General features: G+C 49.0%; 1 protein-coding gene across 1 annotated transcript; it reads right to left on the reverse strand.

Annotated features, from left to right (window-relative positions):
- Positions 1 to 645: 645 nt before the first annotated feature.
- LOC144591839 (deoxynucleoside triphosphate triphosphohydrolase SAMHD1-like) lies at positions 646 to 12,821 on the reverse strand (the record flags this gene model as incomplete). The annotated part of the gene is made up of 9 exons (XM_078395853.1): positions 646 to 800; positions 1,700 to 1,808; positions 2,857 to 2,957; positions 3,918 to 4,091; positions 5,448 to 5,518; positions 5,769 to 5,884; positions 6,386 to 6,546; positions 11,278 to 11,347; positions 12,701 to 12,821. Coding segments are annotated over 9 exons (1,019 nt in total), but the record flags the coding sequence as incomplete, so codon positions are not given.
- Positions 12,822 to 14,697: the final 1,876 nt, after the last annotated feature.

Raw genomic sequence — 14,697 nt, forward strand, 5'->3', positions numbered from 1 at the left:
TACAACAGTTCTGCACAGGAACAGGCCCTTCAGCCCACCAGGTCTGTGGCAGCCAGCATGGAACTACACATACCAATCTTATTTAAATTTAGATTTTTTTTAGATTTAGAGATACAGCGCAGAAACAGGCCCTTCGGCCCACCGGGTCCACGCCGCCCAGCGATCCCCGCACATTAACACTATCCTACACACACTAGGGACAATGTTTTTTTACATTTGTCCAGCCAATTAACCGACATACCTGTACGTCTTTGGAGTGTGGGAGGAAACCGAAGATCTCAGAGAAAACCCACGCAGGTCACGGGGAGAACGTACAAACTCCGTACAGACGGCGCCCATAGTCGGGATCGAACCCGAGTCTCCGGCGCTGCATTCGCTGTAAGGCAGCAACTCTACCGCTGCGCCACCGTGCCGCTATATTATTTATAGCATTTGGTCCACATCCTTCTATACCGCAGTGATTCAAGAACCTGTCCAGATGTTTAGAACATAGATCATTCAGCACAGGAACAGGCCCTTCAGCCCATCAAGTGCATGGTAATCACCATGTTGACATATATGCAAATTCTGATTCATAGCATTTGGTCCACATGCTTCTGTACCATGGTGATTCAAGAACTTGTCCAGATATTTAGAAGGTAGAAGAGTACAGCACAGGAGCAGGCCCTTTGGCCCACGATGCCCGTGCTGAGGTTCAGGCACACTCACATGCAGCCGATGACGTTACCCACTCGGTGTTGATAGGCCCTGCGGTGTAGCATGTTGCGTGTGTGAAACATGTTGTACAGGTCACCAACCTCCTGCAGACGGAAAACGAGAGGTCACTTCAGCCTCCTCAAGTGACCAACGGTCCTGGAGCAGATTAGACTTTTTTACTTTACACTTTTTAGAGATACAGCGTGGAAATTGGCCCTTCAGCCCCCCAAGTAAACGCCGACCAGCAATCACCCAGTACACTGGCACTATCCTACACACTAAGGACAATTTTAATAACAACTTATCAAAGCCAATTAACCCACAAACCTGCAGGTCTTTGGAGCGTGGGAGTCAAACAGCACGGAAACAGGCTCTTCTGCCTATCGTATCCTTGCCGCCCAAGCTGCCCCATCTACACTAGTCCCACCTGCCTGCGTTTAGCCCATATCACTCTAATCCTGTCCTATCCATGTACCCGTCCAAATGTCTTTTAAATGTTGTTATAGTACCTGCCTCAACGACCTGCTCTGGCAGCTGGTTCCACACACCCACCTCTCTCCATGTGGAAAAAGTTGCCCCTCAGGTTCCTATTAGATCTATCCCCTCTCACCTTAAACCTATGTGTGGTTCTTGATTCCCCTACTGGGTGGTGCAGCTCTAGAGTTGCTGCCTTACAATGCCAGAGACCTGGGTTCGATCCTGACTATGGGTTCTGTCTGTACAGAGTTTGCAATGTTCTCTCTGACCGCGTGGGTTTTCTACAAGTGCTCCTCCCACATTCCAAAGACATGCAGGATAGAACTAGTGTACGGGTGGATAGGACAGGTTTAGAGGAATATGGCACAAAAGCCTGCAGGTGGGACTAATGTAAATGGGACATGTTGGTCGGTGTGGGCAAGTTGGGCCAAAGGGCTTGTTTCCACACTGGATAACTCAATGAATCAAGCAGGGCTTTGCAAAAACACACTCCAGAAGCTCCTCGGCTTCTCACAACATTTATCACCTTATCTCGAGTGCAGATGTGCTTCATTTTGCCGACTTCACAAACTCGAGCGAACTTGAGGAAGCGTTCAAAGTCAAAGTTGTTCCGGATCCCCAGGTGGTGACAGTCCCTTCAGAAACAAGACGAGACATCAATGGCGACCTCCGGCAGCCAGTGTTAAAGCATCCTCATGTCCGGCTGATCACTCACACGGAACGTGCCCCGCCCATTTAACAACCCGACATGTCTACAGGTTGGTCATGGACTGGGGTTGCCCGAGAGCCGGAGGTCGGCCCCGTTTGAGTCCCGGCTGTGGGCGGTGGGGGACGGGCCAGGGAGTGCCAGAGATCAGTTGCCGGGCCGCGCGAGTCCCAGCGGTCGGTTGAGGATGCGCCGCCAGAACAAAGAGGGACTCGACGTGGGGGTGAACACCGAGTATGAAGAGGGACCATCGGGACCATAATGAACATTTTTCAAACTTTGCCGGCACCCTATACTCTTTGTATATTTGTGTATTGTATGTAAAACAAAGAATTTCACTGTATCTAGGCACAAAAGTATCTTTCATTCATATCTAATAACTTTGGACTTGAGTCATGCACAATGTGCGAGAAGTATGGCGACTCTTATATACTGTCTCCAAGTTCCATACACTTGGCCTTAACTATGATTGTGGCTTTTGTACAATAATATTTTCACTGAACTGTATGGGCGGCATAGTGGCGTAGCGGTAGAGTTGCTGCCTCACAGCGCCTGAGACCCCAGTTCAATCCTGACCTTGGGTGATGTCTGTACGGTGTTTGTACGTTCTCCCTGTGACCGCATGGCTTTTCTCCGGGTGCTCCAGTTTTCTCCCACAGTCCAAAGACGTGCAGGTTTGTTGGTTGACTGGCTTTGGTAAAAATAGTCAATTGTCCCTCGGGTGTGGAATAGTGCTCGTGTACGCTGGTCGGTACAGACTGGATGGGCTGAAGGGCCGTTTCCTCAGCAGGGACTGGAGCGCAAGGGAGAAAACTAGATCATGAGGTTCTGGATTCGAGCAGCGAACACAAACACATACTTCTCCCAGCAGAAGCAGTCAGGCTTGGTTTAAACGAACGTTGCCATGTCCCAGAGAGCTCCGACAGAGAAAAGTCATGGATCAAGGAAAGTCTAACCAAGATCACACGGAGACTCACCTGGCAAAGTAATCCCACTTATCGACATCAATCCCAGTCCGCTTATTGGCAACGATTTCATACAGAAAGCCTTTCTCCCGGGGACGGCCTTTGTACGGCCACTGGAAAGATGAGAGAGAGCAGACTTAGTGATAGACACAAGAGTAGTGACACAAGAAACGGACGATGCTAGCTGACAGAAACGGATTGTGGAAGCTTCAGTACAACAAAGGTTCAGATAGCTGTACAGCACAAGGATCTTTGGACATCAATTGACAAGCAGCACAAGGTTCTTGATAGGCATTCTTTTAATTTAAAGGAATAAATAGCACGCAGTTTTTATTAGAAGTTAATGTTTTTGTCAAACATATTGTGAATGGCAATAAGGAATTAGAGAGTGCGCAAGATTTCAATTGATCAATATGCAGGAAGGAACAGCAGATGTCGGTTTACACCAAAGATAGACACAAATTGCTGTAGAAACTCAGCGGGACAGGTGGCATCTTTGAAGAGAAGGAATGGGTGACATTTTCGGGTCGAGACAGGATTTTAGAGCATTACGGTGACTGGGACTGTGCTGTTCTCCTTGTTTAGGTTTCGGTTTAGAGATAGGGCACAGAAACAGGCCCTTCGGCCCACCGAGTCCAGCGATCTCCGCATATGAATACTATCCTACACAGATTAGGGACAATTTACATTTATTCCAAGCCAATTAACCTACAAAATGTACGTCTTTGGAGTGTGGGAGGAAACCGAAGATCTCAGAGAAAACCCATTTGGTCATTGGGAGAACGTACAAACACCGTACAGACAAGCACCTGTAGTCTGGATCGAACCTGGGTCTCTGGCTCTGAAAGTGCTGCAAGGCAGCAACTCTACCGTTGCGCCACCTGTGTGCACAAGTACATAAAGTGTGTCTGGACAACGGCATAAACCAAGAGAGACTCTCAGTCTGATGAAGGGTCTCAACCCGAAGTGTCACCTATTCCTTTTCTCCAGAGATGCAGCCTGACCCGCTGAGAGACTCCAGCATTTTGTGTCTATCCTCTTTCCTTGTTCCTTGGGTCCATGGCATCACTTACCACTGAGCCCTTGGGATCGACCCCCACTCTGTCACCTTTTGTTGGCGGACCTTGGATCTGTTCCTTTATGAACTTCAGGTCTTCAGGTAACACCAAGCCATAACTCAGCAGCACTGCTTTCAGCCCGTTGGAGGTGATCAGGTGCTCAAACATGGTTAGCGAAGCATCTTCATGCTATGTCAATAATAAATCAGGAGAGTGAGATATTACTCTGGGCAAACAAACAACAAATTAAATTAAAAGCTTTGTTTCGTTTAGTTTAGACATACAACGCAGAAACAGGCCCTTCTGCCCACCGAGTCCATGCCGACCAGCGATCACCCCCATACACTAGCACTATCCTACGTACTAGGGACTATTTACAATCTTTACCGAAGCCAATTGACCTGCATCTATGGAGTGTGGGAGGAAACCGCAGCACTGGGGAAAACCCACGTGGTCACGGGGAGAACGAACAAATTCCGTACAGACAGCACCCATAGTCAGGATCAAACCCGGGTCTCTGGCGTTGTAAGGCAGCGACACTACCGCTGCGCCACCGTGCTTTGTGTAGGAAGGAACTGCAGATGCTGGCTTACATTGAAGATAGATACAAAATGCTGGAGTAACTCAGTGGGTCAGGCAGCTTCTCTGGAGAAAAGGAATAGATGATGTTTCAGGTCGAGGCCCTTCTTCAAGGCCATAAAAAGTCTGATAAAAAGTTATGTTGTTCTTACACATAGGTTTGTTTTGCTCCCTATCCCCATCACCATTAAAAAGGCCTGTGGATTTAGCCTTCACAGATGCTAACGTTCAATGGTTAGATGGTTGCCCACCTCTTTGCAGAGTGGGGATTTGTGAGAGAGTCTGGAGAAGAATGCAAGGGCTCCATAAAGGAAGACTCTCTGATTTACAGGCTGTTCCCAGAGATACATTCAGGGATTGATGTCAAGTGCTGCTGGATGGTCATCAACAAATAAAGATGCTCTTTGGTCTGGCTGAACCTTGTTGACCTCCCAGCAGAGCGAGATGTCCGTCGGGGAATGTTGCCGACTGGCCCGCTCCAGACTGCAGGAGTACGTGCTGAGGGACGCACTGAAGCTCGGTGCAGCCAACGCCAAGGCTCTGTGGGGGAGGAGCACAGTCTAGGGTCCTTCCACTGCTGGACATTGAGGGGCAGAGTCCAGTGGGGACATCCCTCAAACAAGGGAAGGGGCATCATCCTAGGGACCCACATGAGTGGCAAGGATGTTTGATATAAGGATAGTTAGCAAAACTACCAACTTTAACACTAATGAATGTATAAATGCCAAGAATGTTGGAAGAGTATTCTCACGCTGTTCTGGTTTCGTATATATTTTAAAATTCTGAATAAAAATTATTTTTGGAAATAAAACAAATGTTGCTTTTTCCTTACTTGGTAAAGGTAAAGTATGGTTTGGATCGACCTACTTGAAGGGCCTCCTTCAAAGTGTGAAAACAACCTTGCACCAACACCATCTGTCTCCTACCTTCACCCGCATTTTGATTCCAACCTACAGGTAGCATTACCTTCCATTTCAGATCTTTCCGCGTCAGAGGAATAAATTTTCCATCAAACATATGCGAGAAGGGCCCGTGGCCTGGGGAACAAAAAGTCAGTGTTGAGATGGTAAGACCCTCAGGTCCCTGGCGCTGTGTGGCAGCAGCTCTAGTGCTGCGCCACCGTGCCGTCACTAATGGACAACATCTACAATTCTTGCAATCTCTTGCGGTCTCGGGCAGGGAAGCTGTGAATATAACAAGGTGGCTGCAGTCCCACCAACCTCTACTTTGCCCGGGTGCTGCCTTCAGCCGTGAGGAACCTATGCCCCAACAGGGCCAATCCCTCACCTAGATCGTGGCAGAGTCCGGCGATCTGAACACACAGGATGTCTCGGTGGTTAATCCGAAGTTCCGGTTGCCGACCACACAGAGCTTTGACCAGCTGTCCTGCCAGATGTGCCACACTGTGGGACAAAGACACAATGATAGAATAAAGACACACAAGCTTTTATTCAACAGCGACCTTCAAAATGTTGATGACCCCAAATACCCATTGTTGATTCAAGTGAATACCGTTGGCGGTCATAGACTGTGGAGAAAAAATGCCCCCTTTCCAGGGACACCTGTCCACAGATGTTTCCTCGGAAGAGCAGTAGATGGTTGGCTTGGGCAGAACCCTAGATGGCCCGCAGCCTGGACCATGATGCCAACTTGGCCAAGCAAGGAGAAGATCGACAAGGAGATTCCCCCAATTTGACTAATTTCCCCCACCTCTCACAAAAAACAAAGTGCTAGTATCTCAGCGGGTCAGGCAGCATCTCTGGAGAATATGGATGTTCATAAGTTATAGGAGCAGAATTAGGCAATTTGGCCCATCAAGTTTTTGTGGATACATGGAGAAAATATTGGAAACAATTGGAAACAAAAAATCCAACACATTCCAGAATTGCTCGCCCGGTCCTTACCCGATGGAGTGCTCAAAGCGGTTGTGGGAAGCCCCAGGGTAGACGAAGTAGATCCCTCCAAGCTGTTTAATGAAGCGGAGCCTCTGGAACTGCGGGGTGTCGATGATGCGGACGAGCATTGGGTGCATCTCAATGTGGCCATGAATCGGGTCGTTGAACACCTGCAGGGAAGTCAAAGCTCTCTGTTCATAAAGCATAGGAGCAGAATTAGGCCATTCGGCCCATCAGGTCTACTCCACCGTTCAATCATGGCTGATCTATCTTCCCTCTCAAACCCATTCTCCAACCTTTTCCCCATAACCCTTGATACCTGAACACCATCCTATCACCAGCTAGCGAGCGGTCCTGACCTACCATCTACCCCATTGGTGACCTTGGACTGTCTTTAAGTGGACTTTATCTTGCACTAAATGTTATTCCCTTTAACCTGTGTCTGCACACTGAGGACGGCACGATTATAGCCATGTATAGTCTTTCCACTGATGGTTATAGCAGGCAAAAAAAAACTTTTCACTGTGCCTTATTAGTTCCCAGCATCTTCAAAGCTTGAATATTCACGAGGTTGATAAGACATAGGAGCAGAATTAGGCCATTTGGCTGATAGAAACATAGAAAATAGGTGCAGGAGTAGGCCATTCGGCCCTTCGAGCCTGCACCGCCATTCAATATGATCATGGCTGATCATCCAACTCAGTATCCTGTACCTGCCTTCTCTCCATACCCCCTGATCCCTTTAGCCACAAGGGCCACATCTAACTCCACCATTCGATCAAGTCTATTCCACCATTCGATCATGGCTGTTCTATTTTCCCTCTCAGCTCCATTCTCCTGCCTCCACCTTCTAACCGATGCCCTTACAAATCAGGAATCTATTAATTTCCACATTATAAATACCCAATGACCTGGCCCCAACTTCCATCTGTGGCAATGAATTCTAACTGCTCTATAAGCTCAAACTGTGGAATTTATTGCCACAGGCGGCTGTGGAGGTCAACTCATGGAGTATTTTTAAAGTAGAGATCTTGATTAGTGAGGGCGTCAAAAGTTACAGGGAGAAGGTAGAAGAGGTTGGAAGGGGAAAAATAGATCAGCCATGATCAAATGACGGAGCAGACTCTATGGGCCGAATGGCCAAATTCTGCTGCTATGTCATGACTTCCACAGATTCACCACCCTCTGGCTAAAGAAATTCCTCCTCATCTTCATTCTGAAGGTACGTCCTTTTATTCTGAGGCTGTGCCCTCTGGTTTTTGACTCTCCCACTGGTGGAAACATCCTCTCCACATTCACTCAATCTCGGTAGGTTTCCCATTCGTCCCTCTAAACTCCAGCGAGTACATGTCCAAGGCCATCAAACGCTTGTCCTACATTAACCCAATCATCCCCAGGATCGTTGTTGTAAACCTCCTCTGGACCCTCTATCATACAAGATGGCCGCGCCGTTGTGTTTGGCTGCCTGTCGTCACGCACCTGGAGATCGTAGTGTTCTTCGAGCCACTTTGGTCTATGACCGCCGAACCCTCCTGTTGATCCGACCCTCCGTCGTCGACTTCTTCAGTCCAGGTCCCGGACAAAGTTTCTTCCAGCGATCGCTCCTCGATCAACTCCCGGTAGATGTGTGGGCCCAGCCTTACATCCACCGCCGCACGCACCGCGCTAGGAGGCGGGGTAAACGCGCGGGAACATTCGAAAATTTAAAAAAACTCGCCCGCGCTCATCCAACAGCGGCTCGCCCAGCGCTGCGAAGTTGGACCTGGTCGACCTTACAGCTCCATCCACCGGCGCTCCCTCGAGCTCAGGTATGCCGCTCTTCGACCGATCATCCCGGTCCCTGGACTGCCGGCCCGTGGGCTCCCAGCAAGGCCATCTGTGAAGCACAGCGGCGTGGTCTCCCTGAACCTCCGCCCGCTGGCGTGGGAGCCGCTACCGGACCGAAGCTCACCTGCTGTCCCTGCTGTCCCTGCTAAAGTGGCCCTGATCAACGCAAGATCCCTACAGAACAAGACCTTCATCCTCAACGACTTCTTCATCACCCGTGGATTGGACTTCTTACTGCTCACAGAATCCTGGCTTAACCCTGGTGAGCTTGCTCCACTCGTGGAACTCTGTCCTGATAACTGTAACTTCTTCACCTCGCCTAGGCTCTCCGGACGCGGTGGGGGCTTAGCCACTGTGTTTAAGAAACATTTCAACTGCCGCCTCCTGAACGCTGATCATTTCTCCAGTTTCGAGGTGCAACTAATTAAAGTAGGCCTAGCCTATCCCCTCTTAATTGTTCTTGTGTATCGCCCACCAAAAATGCATAAGGACTTCATCACCCAATTTGCTGATCTGATTTCAAGCATTTTGCCCAAATTTGACCGGATCATGATTCTTGGTGACTTTAATATTCATGTTTGCTGTCCCACTAAGCCTCTTGTGAGTGAATTTATGCACCTGGTTGAGTCCTTCAATCTGACTCTTCACACCACGGGACCCACTCACAAGTTAGGCCATACTCTCGACCTAGTGTTATCGTCCGGATTCCCAATCAACAACATCGAAACTACTGAAGCCTGTCTATCGGACCACAGCGCTATCATTTTTGACGCATCTCTGCCTTTATCTCCCGCAAAATCTCATCTCCCTGTTCGCTACTCCCGCGACATAAATTCATTGACTGCCAGTAAATTCTCCGAGGCTCTCACAGCTGCCCCCAACATCTGCACTATTGAGGCCTCTCCCCCCCATCTCAGCACTGAGGATCTCGCCTCTTTATTTAATATCACTTGCTCTTCCATCCTGGATTCTATCGCTCCCCTTAAAATGAAAAAGCCTAAGCCCAAAGGTCGGCCGTGGCTCAATGACTCCACCAAAGCCCTAAGAAGGGAGTGCAGAAAATCAGAAAGGAGGTGGAAATGTGACAAGCTTCAAATTTCCTTCGAAATTCTGAGAAACAATCTTCTCAAATACCAGGAAGCAGTAAAGTCTGCTAGAGCACAATACTTCTCCGACCTTATTTCCAAAAACTCTCATAACTCCAAGGTCCTATTTAGAACAATTACCTCTGTCATATGTCCCGCCCCCAGTACCAGCTTAGTTGGGTCCCCTGCTAAGTGCGAAGAATTCGCTAAATTTTTCACCAACAAAGTTGAGAACATTAGAATGAACATTTCCCCTCCCACCCGTGACCTAGCTGTCTCACTAGTCTGTTCATCTAAATTGGACTGCTTCCAACCCGTCACTCTATCCTCCCTTGCAAAGCTTGTCTCCACTATGACCTGCTTGTCTCCAAGGACCTGCCCCCTTGATCCTGCCCCCACTGCCCTTCTGAAGGATGTCATTGCAATAGCCAGTCCCAGCATCCTCTCTATTATCAACAGTTCTCTGGCCACTGGCACTGTTCCAACCAGTTTCAAGCACGCGGTGGTCCAGCCCCTACTGAAAAAACCTAACCTAGACCCCACCTTGCCTAGCAACTACAGACCCATTTCCAAACTGCCATTCCTGTCAAACGTCCTTGAAAAGGCAATCCTAAACCAATTAGTGCCCTACCTGCACCAAAACACCATCCTGGAAAGTTTCCAGTCAGGTTTCAGAGCCCACCACAGCACAGAGTCTGCCTTGTTGAAGGTACTCAACGACCTGCTTCTCGCCATCGACACCGGCGACTGTGCAATCCTGCTCCTTCTCGACCTCAGCGCAGCGTTCGATACAGTGGACCACACCATCCTTATTGACCGTCTCCGGTACGCGGTTGGCATTGATGGCACTGCCCTGAGCTGGTTCGCTTCGTACCTCAAAGATAGGAGTTTCGCCATCAACATAGGCAGTTATTCCTCTGCTCCAGCTAGCCTCTCCTGCGGAGTTCCACAAGGCTCCATCCTAGGCCCCATTCTCTTCTCTCTATACATGCTCCCCCTTGGCCAAATCATTCAAAGGCACGGCATTTCTTTCCACTGCTATGCCGATGACACTCAGCTTTTCCTCCCCCTGAAACCCAACAACCAGTCAAATTTAAACAGCCTCTTACACTGCCTTGAGGACATAAAATGTTGGATGGCACAGAACTTCCTCCAATTAAATGAGAGCAAGTCTGAGATCATCCTATTCGGCCCCCCCGACTCCATCAAATTGATAACAGGCAGTCTTGGAAGTCTATCCTGCCTAGTCAAACCGCATGTCAAAAACCTCGGCATGATATTTGACTCTGCATTAAAATTTGATAAGCAAGTCAACGCTGTGGTAAAAGCCAGCTTCTTCCAACTTCGAACCATAGCTAAAATCAAACCTTTCCTCCAATTCGACGACACAGAAAAAATCATTCACGCTTTCATTTCCTCCCGCCTAGACTACTGCAACTCCCTATACACTGGGATCAGCCAATCTTCCCTGTCCCGCCTGCAACTGGTCCAAAACGCCGCAGCGAGACTCCTGAAGGGTACCCGTAAAAGGGACCACATCACCCCGATTCTGGCCTCTCTCCACTGGCTCCCTGTACGGTACAGAATCAACTTCAAGCCCCTCCTATTCACGTATAAAGCCCTAAATGGACACTCCCCCCCCACATCAAAAATCTTCTAACCCCCCTCTCTAATTCCAGGTCCCTCAGGTCGGCCGACTTGGGGCTACTCACTATCCCGCGGTCTAGGCTTAAGCTCAGGGGTGACCGCGCTGTTTGCATGCTACTGTATGTTTCTTTTTTTTTTTCCCATTGGAACCTAATCAGATGTACAGCACTTTGGTCAACGTGGGTTGTTTTTAAATGTGCTATACAAATAAAATTGACTTGACTCTCAAACACCAGCACGTCCTTCCTCAGATATGAGGCCCACACTCATGTGACAGTGCCTGAGAGACAATCTACCGACACCAGGAGATGTTTCAATGCCCTGTCACAGGTATCATCTTACCTTCGCATCAATAGGGTTCTGCCAGAGCGTATCAATACAGTTGATCAATTTTAAACGGTCTCCCAGGGGGCTAGATGGAAAATAAAACAGAAATTTATATCCCTGTAAATAACCTATTGCCTCTCTTCTGCCCATTAATTGAAGGGGAGCACAGAAGCGTGGCTGGTTGAGCTGCTGCCTCACAGTACCGGAGAACCAGGTTCGATCCTGACCTCGGAAGGTGTCTGTGCTCCATCCGGGTGCTCCGGTTCCCCCCCACATCCCAAAGACGTGCAGGTTTGTAGGTTAATTGGCCCCCTATTAATTGCCCCTGGTGTGTTGGGAGTGGATGGGAAAGAGGGATAACATAGAACATGGAAAATAGCAAATATTACTCTGCTATTCAAGAAGAGAGCGAACCAGAAGAGTGAAAACTATAGGCCGGTTAGCCTGGCTTCAGTGGTTGGTAAGATTTTAGAGTCCAGTTTAAAGAATGTGGTTTCTAAGTACATAGAAGCTCATGATAAAAATAGGCTGGTCAGCATGGTTTTGTGAAGGGGTGATCTTGACTGACGAACCAGATGGAATACTTTGAAAAAATAAATAGCAGGATAAACAGAAGAGTCAGTGGATGTGGTTTACCTGGATTTTCAGAAGGCCTTTGTTAAGGTGCCGCACATGAGGCTGCTCAAGAAGATGAGAGCCCATGGTATCAGAGGGAAGATGGATAGCAGGTTCGCTGGATGGCAGATGGCAAAGTGTGGCAATAAAGGGTGCCTTTTGCGGTTGGCTGCCAGTGACTAGCGGGGTTCCGCAGGGGTCGGTGCTGGGGCCGCTACTCTTCACACGGTACATCAATGATTTGGATGGGAGAATTGAAGGCTTTGTGCCCCTACTTTCTCGACACTAACTGCCCCTCCACCTATCTTCGTATCATCAGCAAACTAGGCCACAAAGCTTCAATTCCCTCATTCAAATCATTGATATACATCGTGAAAAGTAGCGGCCGCAGCACCGACCCCTGCGGAACACTACTAGTCACTGGCAGCCTACCGGAAAAAGACCACTTTATTGCCACTCTTTGCCTTCTGTCATCCGCCCACCATGCTGTCTGTGCTAGTATCTTCCCTCTGATCCCATGGGCTCTCATCTTCTTTAGCAGCCTCACGTGCAGCACCTGATGAAAGGCCTTCTGAAAATCCAGGTATACCACATCAACTGACTCTCATTTGACCATCTTGCTATTTACTCCCTCAAAGAATTCCAACAGTTTTGTCCGGCACGACCTCCCTTTTACAAAGCCTTAATCTAGGTGTTACAAACCTGTTTTATATTCTAGTCCTCTCAAAAGAAATGCTAACATCTTTCCTCCTGTCAGCTCATTGCCGAGACCCTGAGGTGAAGTGCACAAAGTACTCTGCGCATGCAGCAACTCAGAGCTTACCTCACGCCCAGTTGGTCCAAATCGAGATCTGTCAGATAGGGCAGGACTGCCCCGGATAGCTTTTCATCTGGAGAGAGAAAAAATATAGGGAAACAATATTGAAAGCAGCCTTCAATAGAAACTGTGCAGGGTTGCAGTTTGATAGACTTCACAGTCCTCTCCCCAAATAGAACAATCCCAGCCTCTCTGGTCGATACTTGTAACTGTGGTCCCTCAAAATATTCTCATGCATTGTTTCTGGGCCCTGCCAAATGCCTTGAACATTCTCCATACAGGTCCACCACCGATTTTCCATATAACTGATGGTCCGGCACCTCCTTTAATCCGGCCAAAATTTCGAGAGCGCACTTGATATTCCCTGGGCGGCCACAGATGGCGCTCTGAGTGTGACCGCAATCTTTCAGGACGTGTCCCTCCTCAGCGAGAAGTTATTTGTTTACATCTGCAGTTGTTGGTGGAGATCCCTCAGTTTTGTACAATGCTTAGCTTATTTTGCCTGCATTTAACCCCTCGCTACAGCTTCTAAGCAAGGACCAAGTGACGGTCATGGAGTCAAGTGTAAGCACATTACCCTCTCCTAACATAGAAGTAGCGTGATGGGATGGTCGATGGGCCAGCGTGGGCTTGGTGGGCGGAAAGGCCTGCTTCCATGCTATATCTCTAATCTAAACAAATCCCTTGGTCTAGTTAGAAATAAGAGGGATGAGTAGACAAAGTGGACCCATTGGGCCCATTCCTCCTAGAGCGGGGACAGGGAAGGGGAGAGGGTGTGAGTGAGTGAGCCCTGACCCAAAGCCTCTCCTGTATTGTAGCACCCTCAACCCCCCACTCAATCCCTTATCCCCGCACCTCCCCCCACTGACCCACTCCATCCCCCCTACCCACCCCCACTTGCCCCTCCCCTGCCCCCACTGCCACTTGCTCCTCCCCCACTTGCCCCTCCCCTACCCCCACTCCCCCCAGCCCTGCCTCCACCCCCATTTCCCCTCCCCACCTCTATTACCCCCTCCCCCTCCCCTCACCCCACCTCCCTCCCCTCCCCCTACCCCCTGCCCACACCCCACTCTCCCCCCCCACCCCCAATCTTACAGCGCCAGAGACCTGGTTCAATCCTGACTACGATTGCTGTATGTACGGAGTTTGTACCTTCCCCCCGTGACTGTTTGGGTTTTCTCCGAGTGCTCCAGTTTCCTCACTTCAAAGATGGACAGGTTTAGGCTGAAGCGCATGCGTGCGCTGTATCGCTAAACTAAAACATTCATTTCAATATTTCAAAGTAAAAAGGGACCACACCCTGCAATTAACGTACCCATTTTGCGATCTACTTTAATATAGCTTACTGTTAGTTCAGATTCATGATGCCCTAGAGCAACTCACGGAAAGCACTGCAAAACTCCTTGATCTCTGCCAGTGAAAGAGTAAAGGACCACAGGATGCAAACAAGTCAAAAATTGTTCTGCAATGGAAATATATCTGTTGCTTCACTGGTCGAAAGGAACTGCCGATGTTGGCTAACACCAAAGATATACACAAAATGCTGGAGCAACACAGCAGGTCAGGCAGCATCTCTGGAGGAAAGGAATAGTGATATTCTGAACTCTCGTCGCATGAGCTGCAGATAGCAGACCGCAAGGGTGGCGCAGCTGGAAGAGCCTCACGCCGTCTCACGGCGCCAGATACCCGGGTTGCATTCTGGCCTCGGGTTGCTGTCTGTATGGAGTTTGCACGTTCTCCCTGTGACAGTGTGGGTTTCCTCTGGCTGCACCGGTTTCCTCCCACATCCCAAAACCCTGTGCAGGATTGCAGTTTAATTGGCCCTCTGGAAAATTGCCCCTAGTGTGTAGTGAGAGCTTGAGAAAGTGAGATAACATAGAACTAGTGTGAATGGGTAAGAGAGATGGCCAGCATGGACTCAGTGGGCTGAAGAAACTCTTTCCATGCTGGATCTCTAACCTGGAACATGCTCCAAGGAGCAGCACACCACATTCTCGAGGGTT

This window comes from Rhinoraja longicauda, unplaced genomic scaffold (assembly GCF_053455715.1).
Source record: "Rhinoraja longicauda isolate Sanriku21f unplaced genomic scaffold, sRhiLon1.1 Scf002251, whole genome shotgun sequence".
NCBI classification, from domain to species: Eukaryota; Metazoa; Chordata; class Chondrichthyes; order Rajiformes; family Arhynchobatidae; genus Rhinoraja; species Rhinoraja longicauda.